This window comes from Bos taurus, chromosome 22, assembly GCF_002263795.3.
Source record: "Bos taurus isolate L1 Dominette 01449 registration number 42190680 breed Hereford chromosome 22, ARS-UCD2.0, whole genome shotgun sequence".
NCBI lineage: Eukaryota > Metazoa > Chordata > Mammalia > Artiodactyla > Bovidae > Bos > Bos taurus.
Window position 1 is genome coordinate 12,443,855 of NC_037349.1, and position 20,159 is coordinate 12,464,013.

Sequence of the window (20,159 nt, forward strand, 5' to 3'; positions counted from 1 at the left end):
CTGGCCCAGTGGGGAAAAGAGAGCCCTGCTCCAGACACTGCCCCCTCTTGGGCGGCTGCGGGAAGTGTATGCACACGTGGCCGCAGATGCTATGAGGAGTGGCTGCCAGTCCTGTCCCCACAGAGACCTCAGAGAAAACCCCATGCCCAGGCCCAGTTGAGTGGGAGCCACAGGCAGAACGCCTGATAGTGGGAGGGGTCCTCCTTTCAGATCCCGAGAACTGGGGAGATACCCTGCTTGCCTTTGCCAAGATCTTGTCAAGAAAAACCAAGCCAAAATAAAAAATTTCTACCCCTAAATCTCCACCTCTCTAGGCTCAGGGAGAGATTCCACAAAACTACGTACAAACTATTTCCCCATCTGGAATGGACTGTGGGCCTGAGGTGGGAGATTTTGGTTTGATCTGTCTGCCCAGAAAACTCCTGGGAACAGAGGAGAAAAGATACATCTCAACCAGCAAACCCAGGTCCAGGGCTGGGCTGCTCCTGTGGCATCACAGGGCCCGGCGTTGCTGGTTCCCAGGCCCTGGCTGTCGTGTGGTCAGCTGCATGTGTTGTGGGAGGCTCAGAGTGTCCAGGGAAAGGATCAGACAGACCTCCCCATCCTAACTTGTCCTCTTCCCCCTCTCACGAATTCCCAGACCGAGAAGCAATTCAGGAGCTTGAGAGCAGCCTGAAGGAAGTCCGCAAGACAGCCAGTGGGACTGCCCTGTACTATGCTGGCCTCTTCCTCTGGCTTATGGGCCGCCACGACAAGGCCAAGGAGTACATTGACCGCACGTTGAAGATCTCCAGCAGCTCCAGAGAGGTACAGGCCCCTGGCATCGTGGGGGCAACAGCCAAAGAAAGCAGCATCCAAACACATCATGCAGAGTGGCTATGACTCCTGTGGAGGGCACTAGGGCTGGGGGAGGGTCACACCCAGGCACCAACAAGGCCCATGCTGGCTCAGAGTTTAGCCAACTACAAACTGGACTTTGTCCATGGAGTCCAATCTGCAGATAGGTGTTATATGGCCTGTGCTATATAGTTTTAAAATCTTGAATTAGTTGCTGGTATGTCAAAATCAGAAAATTGTTACCTAAAAGTCCCAGATTTCTTGGTTCTTTTGAAAAACGAGATGAGCTGGCTTCACTGGGCCTGCACTTCCTCATGCAGAGATCTGCTCGGTGTCTTTGGTGGCTCACACAGTAGATCTCACCTGTGGTGGTCTCATGGCTGAAGGACTGGAGAATTGGAAGCCTCAGTCCAGGCCGTGCATCTCAGCAGGGCGTGTATCACCCCCAGCCCCCCAGTCAGTCAATCAGTTCAGTCACAGACTCTTTGCAACCCCATGAACTGCAGCACTCCAGGCCTCCCTGTCCATCACTATCTCCCAGAGTTTACCCAAACTCATGTCCATTGAGTCAGTGATGCCATCCAACTGTCTCATCCTCTGTCGTCCCCTTCTCCAGCCCTCAATCTTTCCCAGCATCAGGGTCTTTTCAAGGGGGCAAAAATTGGTTCTTGAAGGAGAGAATTGGTTCTTTATTTGTATGTAAAACACAAATATACACACAGAACATAAAATCAGTGTATATGTGATACTTAATTTTCTTGGAGGGGGAGCGAAGGACTAGGTGGGAAACGTCTAAAAAGGCTCCTTTGTTGTTGTTCAGTTGCTCAGTCGTGTCCGACTCTCTGCGACCCCAGGACTGTAGCCGCCAGGCTCCTCTATCCATGGGATTCTCCAGGCACAAATACTGGAGAGGGTAGCCATTTCCTTCTCCAGGGGTAAAAGGCTCACTAGAAGGACAATAATGGAAAAGAATTGAGAAACGTGCTCTAGGCCATGAGTGGTGCTTTGGGACAGGGTCTTCCAGGAGCCCCTCTGATCTTGCCTCCCAGGTCTGGCCTGCTGCACCTGCCGGGCAAGGTTGGGTAAAGGCTGGAGAGGAGCCGGCAAGGCCCATGAACTCAGAGTGGCCACCCGCCCACTCAGAGGCATTCCCAGCTTCCCGTCCAGGCCAAGCCCTTATGCTGGTCTAAGGAGTGGAGGGAGCGGAAGTGGTCCTGCCCTGGTACCCTGACCCCAGTGTAAGACAGGTGGTGGTCCGCTCCATAAGGAGCAAGAGAACCCTGGGGGTTACAGCGAGAGCCTCACCCCAGCCTGCAGGAAGGCCTCCTGCGGGAGGGGCCTCCTCCACTGAGTTTTAAAGACTGGTGGTGGTTAACCAGGTGAAGGGACCTGGTTTAGGGGGCGCATGCTGGGAAGGGCTTTCCAGGTGAAGGAACAAGGTATGAAGGCCCGAGAGAGAGAGAAGGGCTGCCCTGGGATCTGGGAGCAGTGGTGCCCCGCAGGGCCTCGGAAAATGGAGGGACAAAGAGGGGGAGGTGGGGCAGGAGAGGCAGTTGAATGGAGGCGATGCAGGAGCAAGGACTTCATCTTGCCCTTGTTCTTACGCCAGGGCTATGTGCTCAGAGGCTGGGTGGACCTCAGCTCAGACAAACCCCACACGGTGAAGAAGTCCATCAAGTACCTGGAGCATGGCATTCAGGACACCAAAGACATCCTGGGGCTGATGGGAAAGGTAGGCAGTGGGGAGGCGAGGGGTAGGGGTGTCCCCAGCCAGGGGCCTCAGTCTCTAGGCCCCATCTGGTGGATGAAGAGCAGAGGCCCGGAGAGGGCAGGGCCACAGAGCCGCCCTGGGCCCACCCCAGGCCTTCCTGCACTCCGCCCAGTCTGAGTGTCTGTCTGTCTCCCGCCTAAGATCTCCTCAGGACCTATGCTCCCTGGGCTCTGGTGGGCTTTTTTCTCTCTATCCCTTTTGTTTTCACCCACTGTCCCTTTTCTCTACGTTTTCCTTTCTCATCTCACCTCTTAAACTTACTCACTTGGTCATAAGAGAAAGAAGGTATGTGTTTTGTATTTTCTGATCTTAAATTGTTGCCTTTTTCTGATGTGAGCCTCGCTGAATGAATCTATGAGAGAAAAATCATGCTCTTGCCTGCTTCTGATTGTATATACCGATCTTATAAAACGAATATGTTTGCACACATGCTCAGTCGTGTCCGATTCTTGCAACCCCATGGACTGTAGCCCACCAGGCTCCTCTCTCCATGGAATTTCCCAGGCAAGAATACTGAAGTGGGTTGCCATTCCCTCCTGCAGGGGACCTTCCCAGCCCAAGGATCAAACCCACATCTCTGGTGTCTTCTGCATTGGCAGACAGATTTTTTTTTTTTTTAACCACTAGTGCCACCTGAAATGAATGCATGCTCATTGAAAAACCAGAAGTCTAAAAAAGTCAAAATGGCATCCTTTTAGACCTGCCACCCCCGAACAACCCACGACAATATTTTAGGGCCATGTCTCCTCATCTCTCTGCTGCGAGTTGTTTCAGGATGCGCCTTCAGTGGTTCGCTGGGCAGCAGAGGCCATGAAGTTATCACAGAGGAGGATTATCAGGTTGTGCCCTTGGGTCGGACATGTGTAGGAAAAGTGAAAGAAGTAGGAGGGAGAGCTTGGAGTGTGAAGCAGCCCTAGAGGTGGCCTCAGCCAGCTCTGCTTAGAACTGTGGAGCTGGGGTGGCCCTGCCCTGAGCCCCTCACTGACAAGATGTTGGCTGTAGGCTGCCCCTCGGGGATGGGGACAACCTGGTACCTGGGGGCTCCCTGAAGCCACAGGGGAGCCCAGGAGGGAGGCTCCTCCAAGAGATATCAACATCCACTGCCCCCCCAGGTACTGAAGGGGGTCACACACAGCACCTGCTACAGGCCAGCAGACAGGGGGATTTCATATGGTTATTATCACAGGGCATCTTACCATTTGGTCTCTCTCTTCATGTAGGGTTTCATAAGCACGTGTCATTTTGACATAAAGTCAGGCCACTACTGTGTGGACCTAATATAATTTGCCAACTTTGCCTCCTACTGTTTGTATATTAAGGTTGTTTTTAGTTGTACATGTAGAAAGAAAGCTGCAGCAAACACGTTTATACATAAATTTTTATTTAGAATACTCCTCTTCTTGTTTTTAGTAAGTCTTTTAATGGAAGGTTACTGTAGGCCAAAGCCAGCCTTTTGGAGTCCAATTTCAAGCCTTTGGGAAGCATTGCCCTCTGCCCCTCAGGCATGTGTCATGACTTGCCCAGGAGAGCTAGTGGCTGGCTGCCTGCAGAGACCGTGACCCAAGGCTGGTGAGCCTTGACAGAGAAAAAGTCCCATAGATTTGATATGTGGAAAGAGGGTTACCTGCAAACTGTTGCTGACTCCCGGTAGCTGCATCGGCCCCAGTGAGCAGTTTTCAGTGGTGAATTTTAGGAAAGTGAATGGGAAATGATGGCAATGCCAAAAAATGCTCAAACTACCGCACAATTGCACTCATCTCACATGCTAGTAAAGTAATGGTCAAAATTCTCCAAGCCAGGCTTCAGCAATATGTGAACCGTGAACTTCCTGATGTTCAAGCTGGTTTTAGAAAAGGCAGAGGAACCAGAGATCAAATTGCCAACATCTGCTGGATCATGGGAAAAGCAAGAGAGTTCCAGAAAAACATCTATTTCTGCTTTATTTACTATACCAAAGCCTTTGACTGTGTGGATCACAATAAACTGTGGAAAATTCTGAAAGAGATGGGAGTACCAGACCACCTGATCTGCCTCTTGAGAAATTTGTATGCAGGTCAAGAAGCAACAGTTAGAACTGGACATGGAACACCAGACTGGTTCCAAATAGGAAAAGGAGTACGTCAAGGCTGTATATTGTCACTCTGCTTATTTAACTTATATGCAGAGTACATCATGAGAAACGCTGGACTGGAAGAAGCACAAGCTGGAATCAAGATTGCCGGGAGAAATAACAATAACCTCAGATATGCAGATGGCACCACCCTTATGGCAGAAAGTGAAGAGGAACTAAAAAGCCTCTTGATGAAAGTGAAAGTAGAGAGTGAAAAAGTTGGCTTAAAGCTCAGCATTCGGAAAACGAAGATCATGGCATCTGGTCCCATCACTTCATGGCAAATAGATGGGGAAACAGTGGAAGACTTTATTTTTTTGGGCTCCAGGATCACTGCAGATGGTGACTGCAGCCATGAAATTAAAAGACGCTTACTCCTTGGAAGGAAAGTTATGACCAACCTAGATAGAATATTCAAAAGCAGAGATATTACTTTGCCAACAAAGGTTCGTCTAGTCAAGGCTATGGTTTTTCCTGTGGTCATGTATGGATGTTAAGAGTTGGACTGTGAAGAAGGCTGAGCACCGAAGAATTGATGCTTTTGAACTGTGGTGTTGGAGAAGACTCTTGAGAGTCCCGTGGACTGCAAGGAGATCCAACCAGTCCATTCTAAAGGAGATCAGCCCTGGGATTTCTTTGGAAGGAATGATGCTAAAGCTGAAACTCCAGTACTTTGGCGACCTCATGTGAAGAGTTGACTCATTGGAAAAGACTCTGATGCTGGGAGGGATTGGGGGCAAGAGGAGAAGGGGACGACAGAGGATGAGATGGCTGGATGGCATCACTGACTCGATGGACATGAGTCTGAGTGAACTCCGGGAGTTGGTGATGGACAGGGAGGCCTGGCCTGCTGCGATTCATAGGGTCGCAAAGAGTCAGACACGACTGAGCAACTGAACTAAACTGAACTGATGTAGAAATTGGAAGTGCCGAATCTCTCCACTAGGGGGCGCCGTCCCATGACTTTGCTCTGTCCCAGGCCTGCAGGGGCTCAGCTATCTCAGCTATCTCCTGTAGTCCCTGCCTTCTTGTTCAGTCCCTCAGTTGTGTCCAGCTCTTTGCGATCCCATGGACTGCAGCACGCCAGGCTTCCCTGTCCTTCACCATCTCCCAGAGCTTGCTCAAACTCATGTCCATTGAATTGGTGATTCCATCCAGCCATCTCATCCTCTGTTGTCCCCTTCTCCTCCTGCCTTCAATCTTTCCCAGCATCCGGGAAATGAGTCAGCTCATTTGCATCAGGTGGCCAAAGTATTGGAGCTTCAGCTTCAGCATCAGTCCTTCCAATGAATATTCAGGATTGATTTCCTTTAGGATTGACTGGCTTGATCTCCTTGCAGTCCAAGGGACTCTAAAAGTCTTACCCAACACCACAGTTTGAAAGCATCAGTTCTTTGGCACTCAGCCTTCTTTATGGCCCAACTCTCACATCCACACGTGACTACTGGAAAAACTATACCTTTGACTAGATGGACCTTTGTTGGCAAAGTAATGTCTCTGGTTTATAATATGCTGTCTAGATTTGTCATAGCTTTTCTTCCAAGAAACAAGCGTCTTTTCATTTTGTGGCTGCAGTCACCATCTTCTGGAGCCCAAGAAAATTAAGTCTGTCACTGTTTCCATTGTTTCCCCATCTATTTGGCATGAAGTGATGGGACCAGATGCCATGATCTTGGTTTTTTGAATGTTGAGTTTTAAGCCAGCTTTTTCACTCTCCTCTTTCACCTTCATCAAGAGGCTCTTTAATTCCTCTTTGCTTTCTGCCATAAGGGTGGTGCCATCTGCATATCTGAGGTTATTGATATTTCTCCCAATTGATATTTCTGGCAATCTTGATTCCAGCTTGTGCTTCATCCAGCCCGACATTTCACATGATGTACTCTGCCTATAAGTTAAACAAGCAGGGTGACAATATACAGCCTTGACGTACTCCTTTCCCAATTTGTTGCTTCTTGACCTGCATACAGGTTTCACAGGAGGAAGGTAAGGTGGTCTGGTATTCCCATCTCTTGAAGAATTGTCCATAATTTGTTGTGATCCACATAGTCAAAGGCTTTAGCATAGTCAATGAAGCAGAAGTAGATATTTTTCTGGAATTCTCTAGCTTTTTCTACAATCCAGTGGATGTTGACAATTTGATCTCTGGTTCCTCTGCCTTTTCTAAATCCAGCTTGTCCAACTGGAAGTTCTCGGTTCCCATACTATTGAAACCTAGTTTGGAGGATTTTGAGCATTACTTTGGTAGCATGTGAAATGAGTGCAATTGTGCAGTAGTTTGAACATTCTTTGGCATTGCTGTTCTTTGGAATTGAAATGAAAACTGACCATTTCAAGTCGTATGGCCACTGCTGAGTTTTCCAAATTTGCTGGCATATTGAGTGCAGCACTTTAACAGCATCATCTTTTAGGATTTGAAATAACTCAGCTGGAATTCCATTCCCCTGCCTTGCCTGTCAGAAAACCCCAAGACTGCTGTGGACCCTATTTGTTACTCTGAATGATGGCTTCTGCCCACTTGTCAGGCTCTGCTGCTGTCTTGGTGGGGACACTGACACCCACTGCTCATTTTTGGTGGGCACTGATGAGGGCTCTTCTGTTTGGCCTTCAACAGGTGATGTACTTCATGATACTGCAGAACTACTCGGGGGCCCTTGAGGTGGTGAACCAGATCACCGTCACCTGCGGGAGCTTCCTGCCTGCCTTGGTCCTAAAGATGCAGCTGTTCCTGGCTCGGCAGGACTGGGAGCAGACGGTAGAAATGGGACACAGGTGAGGAGTGGGGCTGACTTGATGCTTCCTTCCTTTGCCAGTTCAGTTCAGTTCAGTTGCTCAGTCGTGTCTGACTCTTTGCAACCCCATGAACCATAGCACGCCAGGCCTCCCTGTCCATCATCAACTCCTGGAATCCACCCAAACCCATGTCCATTGAATCGGTGATGCCTTCCAACCGTCTCATCCTCAGTCATCCCCTTCTCCTCCCACCTTCAATCTTTCCCAGCATCAGGGTCTTTTCCAATGAGTCAGCTCTTCGCATCAAGTGGCCAAAGTATTGGAGTTTCAGCTTCAGCATCAGTCCTTCCAATGAACACCCAGGACTGATCTCCTTTAGGATGGACTGGTTGGATCTCCTTGCAGTCCAAGGGACTCTCAAGAGTCTTCTCCAACACCACAGTTCAAAAGCATCAATTCTTCTGCTCTCAGCTTTCTTTATAGTCCAGCTCTTACATTCATACATGACTACTGGAAAAACCACAGCCTTGACTAGACTTCCTTTGCCAGTGGAGGGGACTAATTGGTCCCCTCTTACACAGTGGCAGGATGGGAGATACTGTGTGTTTGATGGAAGAAGCCATAAAAGTCAACATTGTCAGTGGGAGTTATGAATAGTGATATGGTCACATTGGGGGTTGGGGAGCAGAGGGAGGTTGGATGTGAACTAGGCACTCACTTGTCATAGCAGGAAGCCAGCAGTGGAGGCCTGTGGTGGGAAAATCAAGAAATAGGCCTCTTGGGACTTCCCTGGTGGTCCTCTGGTTAAGATTTTGCCTTTCAGTTCAGGGTGTACGGGTTCGATCCCTGGTCAGGGAACTAGATCCCACATGCCTTGTGGCCAAGAAACCAAAAAATGTGGAACACATCAGTACTGTAGCAGATTCAATAAAGACATTAAAAACGGTCTACATTAAAAAAAAATCTTTTAAAAAAATTGGAAAAGAAATAGCCCTATCAAGTGATCTAAGCATAGTGTTTAGGAGAGAGACAGAACTACCAAAGGAACCTAAGGCAATAAGAGTTAGAGGTAAACAGCAGTTGTGTCTGAGGAGTAGGCGGGGAGGGAAGAATAAAGGCAGAAAGGGACTATTGTAGTATGTAATTTTTAAAACTGTGGGTGTAATACACATTAATAAAAACTGTGGGTGACAAAGGCCGTTGCCTGAGAGAAGACTTTAGTAGCAAGCTGAGTGTACCAGGAAGACAGCAGAGGGAGGATTCAGGAGTTATGGGGACTTGTGGAAGCCCAGTTCCAGGTATAGGGTGATCCTGAAGCACTTTCACTGTGAACAGAGATAAAGATGGCTTCAGGGGAGGGATGTTTGATGGAGGGTTTTTGAAAATGGAATTTTCTAGATAACTGAAACTTATCTCTTTAAACTCTACCGCTTTAACCATTTTTATCACAGTAATCATAGAACATATAGTACTAATTTTCTTCCTAAAAAGAGTTCATGGACTGTTCTTTCCTGAGTGATTATGAGTCACCAGTACAGTTCAGTTTAATTCAGTCGCCCAGTCGTGTCTGACTCTTTGCAACCCCATGGACTGAGGCACGCCAGGCCTCCCTGTCCATCACCAGCTCCCGGAGCCTGCTCAAACTCATGTCCATTGAGTCAGTGATGCCATCCAACTGTCTCATCCTCTGTCGTCCCCTTCTCCTCCCACCTTCAATCTTTCCCAGCATCAGGGTCTTTCCAAATAAGTCAGCTCTTTGCATCAGGTGGCCAAAGTATTGGAGTTTCAGCTTCAGCATCAGTCCTTCCAATGAACATTCAAGACTGATTTCCTTTAGGATAGACTGGTTGGATCTCCTTGCAGTCCAAATTGTGTGTTTGTGTGAGGGGGTGGAATACAAACATACCTCTTCCTTCCCTATGGAAGGATGCTAACTGGAATCGGAGTGTCATACAGAGGCCCTGGTAGGAAACTGGAAGTGACTCCGGCCTGTGCCAGGCCTGGGCAGGCCCTCCGCAGCCTCTCTCACAGCTGGCTGGTGTCCTGGGCAGGAACTCCTGGATCAAGAGCTTGCTCTGGAGGCTCCGCCTTGGGCCCACAGGACACCTGGAAGCCTGTATGTTTCGTTAGTTTCATGTAGTTTATAGTGTCAACATTAGAATGAATTACAGAGTTCTAACCACGGGAGCACCAGGGCAGTCCCTCCCCTATTGCTCTTTGAATTTTTGCTCTCTGTAGATGTGTGTCTCTTTGCAGCCCTAACATTATTCATTTTTTCCTTCTCTTTTAGTTCTCTCCACCAATGTTAAAATAATTTGTTTCTTCCATTAGTCTTGTTAAAGAACTAGCTTTGAGTTTTGTTGATGCTATGATATCCTTGTTTTCTAATTGATTAATTTCTGCTGTGTATTGAGCTTCCCTGGTGGCTCAGACGGTAAAGCGCCTACCCACAATGCGGGAGACCTGGGTTCGATCCCTGGGTCGGGAAGATCCCCTGGAGAAGGAAATGGCAACCCACTCCAGCACTCTTGCCTGGGCTTGTTTTCTAATTGATTAATTTCTGCTGTTTATTATTTCCTGCTAACTACCTTCTGTGGAGGTACTCTGTTGTTATTGTCTAACTCTTGAGTTGGATGCCTGGCCATTCTAAATCTTCTAGAAGATAAGCATTTAAGTCTATGGATGTCCCTTGAAGTACCATTTAACAGTGTCTACACATCTGGATATTTCAGTAGTATCTTCAGTATCTGGTTCTGCGACTTCTCTAACATTAGTTCTGATTCGTTTTTAGTCCATTCGTCATTTTAAAAGTTTTTTTTTTAATTTCTAAATTATGAAATTCACAATGCCTTCAAAATCATCATAAATGCCTAGAACTCTTTGAATGTTGACTGTGCCTGGTTATGTTGAAAGTTGAAAGTCAATTAGAATAATTGTTAAGCAGAAGGACCATTCCCTGACCTGGCTGGAAAATATGAAATTTCCTATAAAGAAACAAAATACTGCAAATTCCAGGGAATTCCCTGGTGGCTCAGTGGTAAAGAATCTGCCAGCCAATGAATCTGCCAGCCAATGCAGGAGACATGGGTTCGATCCCTGGTCCAGGAAGATTCCACATGCCCCACAGCAGCTAAGCCTGTGCACCACAACCTCTGAGCCTGTGCTCTAGAGCTCACAAACCCCAACTACTGAAGCCCAAGTGCTCCAGAGCCCATGCTCGGCAACAAAAGAAGCCACCACGATGAGAAGCCCACACACCGCAACTAGAGAGTAGCCTGTGCTCGCCACAATAGGGAAAAGTCCCTGTGGCAACAAAGACCCAGCACAGTCAAAAAAATAATAATAATAAAAAAAAACCTCTGTAGTGTGATCAGGAGCCGTGTCTTCCCAGTGACACATGATGGAAACCAAAGTTTCCTTTCCATCTTACAGCTGCAGACTGACCCCCTGCCCCCTGACCTTGGTACCACAGTCATGCCTGTGTAATTTGGGATATAAATAGATTTCTGTCATGAAGACACCCCCAAATAAGGGACTTAACATAAAAGGTTATTCCTCTCTCAGGGAAAAGTTTGGGTGGTGGGCCAAGACCAGGATGACAGCTTAACTCTCTAGGGTCCCAGGCCCCCTCTCCCTGCTGTCCTATTCCTAGGATGTTGCTCACATGGCCCACATTCCAGCCAGCAAGAAGGAGGAAAGAGAAGAAATGGAAGGCATGCTGTAGGGATACCACTGGATATACCCTGGGCACTTTCACTTGCATCCTATTGGTCAGAACTTAATCACATGGTCACACATGAGCTGCAGAGGGAAGCTGGGAAATGTAGTCTTTATTGCAGTAGCCACATGCCCCAGCAGTTCAGCAGGTTCTATTAAAAGGAGAAGGGGAGGATAGATGTTAGGAGACAATCACAAGATGCCACCGCACCATCCTAACCTTGCCTCTGAACTCTCTCAATTCACGTGGCTCCTCTTCCTGTTTCAGAATCCTCGAAAAAGACAAAAGCAATATCGATGCCTGCCAGATTCTAGCTGTGCATGAGCTCGCAAGAGAAGGAAACATGACCGTAGTAAGTTCTTTCAAGACTCAGAAGTTGAACCTTGAAACCAGCCCAGCCAAGGAGGGACCCTTCACAGCACCTCCACCCCCAAGACCTTGGAGGGGGCTCCCTGGGACTCAGCTCCCTACGCCCATCCACACACTCGGAGCTCTGGCTTGGTCTTTGAGCCACACAGTTCCAAAGGCCGGCAGTGAGGCTGACACGCTGCTCTGGTTCTGCCTCATGTTCCCTGTGTGCCCTGGGCAGGTGTCTCCACCTGGATGAGCCCCAAGATGCTCATCTGTGAAAATGGAGATAATTCCACCCACTCTGTGTGGTTGTTATAAGGTCCAATTACAGGACACGTAGGACGACTGGGAACGGTGCCCAGTGCGCTACAATAACTTGCTCCATTTTAACTGATGTCATGATTGTGGTTTGTTGCTGGTTTTGGTTTTGGTTTTGTTTTTGCCACACTGCATGGCTTGCGGGATCTTACTTCTGTGACCATGGATTGAACCCAAGCCCACAGCAGTGAAAGTGCTGAGTCCTAACCACTGGACCTCCAAGGAATTCCCATGGTTGTGTTCGTGTTCAGGAAATGCCTTTTTTTAAGGGAATGGTTAGAGTTGTTCAGATATTGACCAGGCAGTACCTGGGCCCATGGACTTCCCAGGTTGCTCAGTGGTAAAGAATCCACCTGTCAATGCAGGAGACGTGGGTTTGGTCTCTGGGTCCCCTGGGTCAGGAAGGTCCCCTGGGGCAGTAAATGACAACCCACTCCAGTATGAGAGTCACATGGACAGAGGAGCCTGACTGGCTACAGTCTGTGGGGTCACAAAGAGTCAGACACAAGTGAGCAACTTAGCATGCACCTGGCCGTAAACTTGCTCCTAAGACTTGTTTTCCAGAGAAACCCCAAAGAGTCCTCAGATGCAGTCAGAAGCACCTCGAATTCCTAATGAAAACCTCCATGCCCAGACACGTTCTTACTTTCAAAAAGAGTTTGTGTCTTCAGTGAAAACCCTGCCTTCTGAATAAAGACATTGCCTCTGCGGAGAGTGTGACCAGTCAAGAGGCCCTAAGGGGTCATGGCAAGAAAAGGAAGTTTCTGGTTCCTTTTGCCCAGCTCTGAGGTTATGGATGTTGTGGGGTGGGGTGAGGCAAAGGGCACGGTCTGTATTTGGTAGGAACCCTTGAAAAGGGCCCTAGCCCTGTTTCTGGGTAGAAGCAAGGGAGTAGGCCTGTCCTCAGCTCCCTGAGAACCTGGGGCCCTGAGCAAGCCTTCTAAGGGCCTGGCCTCATGGTTAGGCCCAAGGGCAGTTAGCATTTAATGCCCCTCCTTTGCCCCCATCTCAAACCCTGGGATCTGCCCCTCACCCCACCCCATATTCTTTCCTGGTGCTTCTTTGCAGCTGTGGACTAAGAACTCCCTACCCCACATAGTGAATGGGCAGAAGAGTCCAGGAAAGAACACAGGCTTTGGACTCAGTCAGCCATCTGGATGGCTGGGTAACCTTGGTCAAATGACCTTAACCTTTCTGACCCTTCATCTGCTAGACTGGAAAATTCAGTTACACTGACTGTCAGAGTCCCTGGGAGGATTCACTGGAATGACAGAGAGGCATCAATGTGGTGACTCAGGTCAAAATGGAACAGAAGTTTGGGGCCAGAGACCCACCCTGACTCCTGGGCCAGCCCAGGTGGTTTGCAACCGCCTCGGGGGGACTGCTGTGTGTGCACCATACAGCTGGCTTCTGGCACTGTTTGGGGGTGTCTCAAAGGGCAGCTGCTCTTCTCGGACTCGTGAATAAAGGGGCAGTGCCGGCTCTGGAGGGAAAGCCCCTGCGGGGCCCCAAAGTGATACTGAAGCCTGGGGACACCCAAGGCCAGTTAACTCTGAATCTCTGGCGTTGGTGCGGAGGCCCGAGTGTGTTTAAGATCTCTCAGCTGGTGCTCCGGGCAGCCACCCTTGAGAACCTTTGCCCCACTCGCCTTTTACCTACTGCCTTTGACGTTGTGTTTTGCTCTTGCAGGCTGCCGAGCACGTTAGGAATCTGATTAAGGCACTGGAAACAAGAGAGCCCGAAAATCCAAGCCTCCATCTTAAAAAAATTCTTGTGGTGAGCAGACTGGTAAGAAAGCTCCTCCCTGGTTTCTGAACTAGCGCATCCTGTCTTGTTCCCAGGGGAGATCTGTGGTCCCCTAGAAGCTCCCTCAGGACCCTGCCCCACCCCTCTGGCTTAAACTTGATCTCTCAGTCTAGTGGCCCAGGCCCTGGGGCCCCTGCCTGCCTCCATCCTATCACAGTATCCGGTGGCTTCTCTCTCCTGTGCCCACGTGCCCTTCAGAGATGCTGTGAAGACCATGGAAGTGAGATCTGGAAGTGCTTTCAGAGTGGGAGGCGCCCTATTTGGGGAAAGAGGGCAGCAACACAGCTGTGGAAGAGCAGGGTGCTGGAGCCCCCGACTCCTGTGTTCTTTTTGTGAAAGAGACCCAGGGAGGCCGCCTGCCTAACTGTCTCTGACGCCAGGCACGGTGCAAACAGCTGCCAAACGGCCTGTCTCTGTCGCAGCCTTCAGCCCCAGAGCAAGACTTACTAGAAGGGGGGCTTCCCAGGTGCTCCTGTGGCTAAGACTCCACTCTCCCAGTGCAGGAGGCCTGGGTTCCATCCCTGGTCAGGGAACTATATCCCACATGCTGCAACTAAGAGTTCACAAGCCTCAGCTGGAGATCCCGTGTGCCCCAACTGAAAAGAAGAAAGATTTACCATAAGGAATTGTCATGAGAGCAGGGGCAACTCTGGGGAGTCTAATTCCACTGGGATATGCTCTCTCCCTCCACCTCTGTGTCTGATTCTCTCTGCTCATTCTCCACACACAGCAGGGAATGTGGCTGCTCACAGCCCTCAGGGCCACTTCCCATCAGTGCGACACCAAGAGTTCCCCTCGTGCAGTTTCAGTTTATGAAAAACCTCCTGGCAACTTGTTGGACCGGTGACTATGGCCAGACACGGGGCTGGGTCCCTCCGAGGGCTCCATGCCTGGAGGCGGTTCCGCACATGTGGCCACCGGGGTCGGGGGGATTCCTTGCGAGCTGGACAGCTACCTGGACACACGGTACTTTTGGGGCTCTCCTGAGCACCCCCGAGTCCTGCCAAAGTGTCCCCCATTTGCAACATGGCCTTGTTGAGGCAGGTTGGAGTGACTGGTATCCGCTTCCCCGTGTCTGTTCCTTTCAGTGTGGGAGGCACCAGGGGATTCTGCAGCTGGTGTGTAGCTTCATCGAACGAACCTTCATGGCCACATCCTCCGACGCCCACATGGCCACTGAGCTGGGCTACCTCTTCATCCTGCAGGACCAAGTAAAGGAGGCGTCTCTTTGGTACTCGAAGGCCATGAAGCTGGACGAGAGCAGCGTGGCTGCCTTGACAGGTCTGGGCAGGCTGGGCAGGGAGAGGGGTGGCAGGCTGGCGGGTGGGAGCCAAGCAGGGTGACCTCCATGAATCCTGAAGAGAGGGGTTGGTAAGCATTCTTCCCAGAGGGTATGTGAGTTTGGGGGTACATTGTAGGATGGGGTGCCTTTTGAGGCATCTACACATAATAGACGTAAGAGGCACAGGAATTCTCGACAGCAGTCAAAGCCATTCTCATCTCCTTCAGACCTCTGATAGCCACACTCTGCCTGACATGTTGGGTCAGCCCTGCCTCCTCTCAGGCCCCCCAGCCCAGCGCCCCCTCCCCCCGGCCCCACAGCCGCTCACCTCACCTCTGTAGACCCTTCCTCTTCAGGCCCCCGTGCTGAAAGGCCACCAGAGTGAGTAGTTTTGAGAGTTTTGCTTCCCCATGTGTCCCAGGGCTTCCCTCCCACTTTATACAAATGTCAAGTGAATTTTCCAAAGCCCAGTTTTCATTTTTACACAAAGGTCTCAAATCTGTGGTCTCTAGCGAATCCTGAAACAGAGGTATTTGATTTTAGTGGAGGCAGCCTCATGATCAATGCCCCAGGCAAGCTGGCTTCCTGCCCCGGCTCCGAGGAGATGTGTCTTTTGAGGGTAAAGTCACTTCTCGCTAAACTCCAGGCACATCTGTGCAGCACAGTCAAAAAAGCAGTCCAAGTGGTTGGTCTTGATTTCTGGTTCAATGTATCAGGCTGACTCCTCGGTTATCGCTTCCTCCTCCCTCCCCAAAGCCCCCCCAAAGTCACGGGCAACATTTTAAAAAGATGGTGAGGCCCCATAGCAGCCCCAGAAACAGGGTAAGGTGCCTTTGGTAGACCAGGAACTCTGAAGAACTTCTTATTTCTAGAAGATAGTAAGCAGACTGCATTCAATCTGGAATCTCTGAGCAAGTCTAGAAACCTATAAGCCAACATGGGCAGAGACGGGACAGCTAAAGAAATGAGTAGATCAGCTTTCCCCAGAGGGCTCCAGAAAAAAGAAAAATTAAAAAAAACACAAGCTTGGGGTCCCCAGAGGCTGGGAGCAAAATATGTCATGAGGTCATCATCGAGATAACAGGAGGGTTATTGGAAGCCCAAGAAGGGGATCAAGGAGACTCTTACCAGGTGTTGGGACAGGACAGAGCAGAACAAAGCCCCCCATGATGTCCCACCACCAACAGGGACATGAAGGGCAAAGCCTGAATGCCCAACACATAGGCAAAATCCCCTGAAATGTTCCTCCACCAGGCTGAGTCCTTGCCTACTTCCTCAATTCAAGGGAGAGTCCCTGCTGGTCAGCCAAAAGGGAAGTCCACACTCTCCAGCCAAGCCTGAGTCCACGCATATGTGTCCTTGACTCATCCATCTTATCTGGTCCGTCTGGGAAAATCAGGGGCCTTAGCAATTTGAGAAATCTGCCCTGATTGCTAATAGTCTTCACTCTAGTCCATTTATAAATCTGCTAGCAGTTTGAAAGAGGGGCCAAGTGGAACATGCAAAGCAGTGGCCCTCTGAGGAACAAAGTTAAGGCCAGATACAGAAAAGACTTTGTCCCCAAAACACCTCCTGTGTTGGCTGAGTCTAGAGTCTATTAGGTCCATGAGTAAAGAACATGCCACTAGGAAAAAAATACAGATAACAAAAATAGAGTTGCTGAAAATTTAAAATATGATTTTTGCAAAGTAAAAATGTCCATAGATGAGCCAAGTAGTGGGACGGATATGACTGAAAACCAAGATAGTGGTGGGGAAGACAGTCAGAAATAAACTTACCCAAATGGTCGAGGAATAAATTGTAAAAGAAGAATAGTAGGAACAGAAGGGATTTGTCCTCCCAACATCAAAACACATCAAAACAAGAGTAGTTAAGGATTTCCTTGGTGGCTCAGTGGTAAATAATCTGCCTGCCAATGCAGGAGACACGGGTTCGATCCCTGATCTGGGAAGATCCTGCGTGCCTCAGAGCAATGAAGCTCGTGCACCCACCACAACACTGGGCCTGTGCTCTAGAGCCTGGGAGCCACAGCTCCTGAAGCCTGTGTGCCGTAGAGCCCATGCTCTGCAACAAGAGAAGCCACCACAGTGAGAAACCAGCGCACCGCACTATAGAAAATCCCGCACAGCAGCAAAGACACACAACAGCCAAAGAAAAAATTATTTTTTTAAAAAAGAGACGTCCATTTGAGGCCAATCCTGGAATACACAAATAGATCAACAAGATAGAAACAGGCCTTCTGATAGAAATGACATTTCAAACCGATAGAGTTTCAATAACTCGTGGTGGGATACCTGACTATTCTTTATGAAAAAAAATAAAGGTAAATGCCCATTTCACATTATCCTCAAAAATAAATTCTAGATGACTTAGATATTTAAACGTAAAAGTTAAATTGGACTTGGGTTGCCCGGGGAATTCTAAGCATAACTACAAACTCAGAAGTTCTAAAGGAAAATATTTGACCAATTCATGTAAAAATTTAAAACTACTCGATGGCAAAAAGGCAGAGGAAAAATAGGTAAAAGGTTAAAGGCAAACTAATGGAAAATGTTTGTAACAAGGAATATATATAAAGAGAATAGAGAGATCTAAAAATCCATCCAAAGAAAAATAGGAAAAAGCTATAAACAGGAAAGTTACAGTAGAAAATATATAAAAAGATGTCCATTCTCCCTAAAAAGATTTTTTTTTTTAAGTGAATTAGAACAAGTTATTCACTCTTTAGCATGGTAAAGAGTAAAGCATGTTTGTGAGGTCGTGGGGAAAGAAAAAAACACTTCCAAATTCTTGACAGTAATATTAATTCAAATATCCTTGGAGGGCAAGCTGGCCTTATCTATCAAGGTTTTTAGATGTACATGCCCTTTGACCTATCATCTCTACATAAGGAGTTAGAACACACAAAAATGTTGACCATGGCATTGTAATATTTAAACACTGAAAACCAATGAAATGTGAAACGAGGAGTCCTTCAGTAGTGCAGTAGTTAAATAAATGGTTACATCGGCAGTGAAATATTATGTCACCATTGAAGAGAATAGGGTAATTTATATGAACGGATGGGAAGATACACTATACACTAATAACATGCAGATGCTTTGCAAGATGTTTGAAGAAATCCACTCCAATCTGTTCATGTTGATTCTCTCTAGAGAAAGGCACGCTGAGGGCAGAATGTGAGCTGGGGATGTTTTCCTTGCCCTACGATTGGAACGCTTCCCCATGAGCACATACCACTCTCTGAGTTTATGAAGTCGCGGGGAAGGGTCCCTGCCGTCCACTGTCCCTTGGCCTGCTGGCTCTGCCACAGAGCCGGCTGTTCATCCCAGTTCTGTCCCCTCCCAGGGATCATCTGGTGCCAGATCTTAGACGGCCACCTGGAGGAGGCCGAACACCAGCTGGAATTCCTGAAGGAGGTGCAGCAGTCTCTGGGGAAGTCCAAGGTCAGAGCCCTGTGGGGGCCGAGGTTGCCCTGGGATCCGGCCCCTGCCACACCCCCTCCCTCTCCCCAACCCCAGTTGCCCCTTGGACTTCTGCTTCTCCTTGGCCTGCTGGCTCTGCCTAGTGAGCGTTGCCTCCAAGACCCGGGCCTGCTCCCCACAGGTGCTGGTTTTCCTCCAAGCCCTCCTGGTGTCCAAGAAGCATAGGGGGGAGCAGGAGGCCACGACGCTACTAAAGGAGGCCGCCGAGCTGCACTTCTCCAGCATGCAGGCCCTCCCCATGAGCTCTGAATACTTGGAACGGCTCGACCCCATCTTCCTGGTCTGCATCGCCAAGGAGTACCTGGTCTTCTGCCCCAAGCAGGTTAGAGGAGGGTGCTTCTTCGTGGGACGGGGAGCGGGGGTTGGACTGGTGAACAGGTCTGGGCAGAGGCAGGACCTACCTGGCCAGTCACTAGGTTGCTTGAGCCTCGGGCAGTCGGGGAACCCAGTGCTTTTCACATTTGCACAGGCAACGTGCCAATCACCCAGGAAGTGGGGCACAACCCTGCATCTCCCAGGCAATGCTGATGCTGCGGTCCAGGGACTGCATGTGAGGAGCGGGGCACTGGCCTCTGTTCATCCCAGGGAGGAACTGGGCTCCCTTTTCTCCCAATGTCTTCTAAGAAGTATTTTGGTCTTTGCCTGTTTGTCTGGCCTTCCCAGACAATCAAGAGTCCCTGTGGGCAATGATTGTATCTTACATGCCTTAATATCTCCCAAGTGCCTGGCACCCCACTCCAGTACTCTTGCCTGGAAAATCCCATGGACGGAGGAGCCTGGTAAGCTGCAGTCCATGGGGTCGCTGAGGGTCGGACACGACTGAGCGACTTCACTTTCACTTTTCACTTTCATGCATTGGAGAAGGAAATGGCAACCCACTCCAGTGTTCTTGCCTGGAGAATCCCAGGGACGGGGGAGCCTGGTGGGCTGCCGTCTGTGGGGTCGCACAGAGTCAGACACGACTGAAGTGACTTAGCAGTAGCAGCCTCGTAATGCCATCCCACAAATATCTATTGAGGGCATCACCATGTGCCAGATGCCATGCTTGATAGGGGGGAGTCAAAAGTGAACAAATGAAGTCCCCATTCTCAGGAGCTTATGCTCTTGGGCAAAGTAGTACAGAGTGGATGGTAAATATGTGTGTGAAGCATGAAAATGTTAGTCACTCAGTCATGTCTGACTCTTAGCTACCCCATGGACTGTAGCCCACCAGGCTCCTCTGTCTATGGGATTCTCCTGGCAAGAATACTGGAGTGGGTTGCCATTCCCTTCTCCAGGGGATCTTCCTGACCCAGGGAATTGAACCTGGATCTCCTGCGTTGCAAGCAGATTCTTTACCATCTGAGCTACCAGGGTAAAATAAAGTAAAAAAAATGAACAAAGTAACTAAAGTAAATAAAAATAAAATAGGATAAAGTAAAAACACGTGTGGAATAAAATCCCTTCACTGAGTGTTTTCTAAGCACTCCAGGAGTCTTTTTCTTAGAATAGGGCAAACCGCACAGCCAGACCCTTGTGTTCTACAGCCCCGGTCTCCAGGCCAGATCGTGTCTCCTCTTCTTAAGCAAGTCGCTGCCATCTTGAATCCTGTAGTCAAGGTGGCACCAGCCCTGATTGAGCCGCTGTATGTGATGGCCCAGGTCAAGTATCTCTCAGGTGAGCCAGTGAGTCCTTGTGGCTGGGGGAGCCGTGGGTGAGTGTCTGCAGGCTCCCTGCCTGGGACACTCCACACACACCCCCTCACCCTCAGT

The 20,159-nt window shown here is 49.2% G+C and overlaps 1 protein-coding gene across 8 annotated transcripts in view; it reads left to right on the forward strand.

The window, feature by feature from the left end:
* TTC21A (tetratricopeptide repeat domain 21A) overlaps positions 1-20,159 on the forward strand; it is a 35,339-nt gene that overhangs the window by 2,459 nt on the left and 12,721 nt on the right. For 5 of the 8 annotated variants that reach the window (XM_024983144.2, XM_024983143.2, XM_024983141.2 and 2 more), the window contains 9 exons: positions 641-807; positions 2,447-2,569; positions 7,330-7,487; positions 11,434-11,518; positions 13,525-13,623; positions 14,730-14,922; positions 18,272-18,369; positions 18,530-18,730; positions 19,935-20,064. In XM_024983144.2, the coding sequence (XP_024838912.1) occupies positions 641-807; positions 2,447-2,569; positions 7,330-7,487; positions 11,434-11,518; positions 13,525-13,623; positions 14,730-14,922; positions 18,272-18,369; positions 18,530-18,730; positions 19,935-20,064 (1,254 nt within the window). The remainder of the gene's footprint in view (positions 1-640; positions 808-2,446; positions 2,570-7,329; positions 7,488-11,433; positions 11,519-13,524; positions 13,624-14,729; positions 14,923-18,271; positions 18,370-18,529; positions 18,731-19,934; positions 20,065-20,159) is intronic. The other 3 variants (XM_024983147.2, XM_024983148.2, XM_024983146.2) reach the window with 2 other exon arrangements.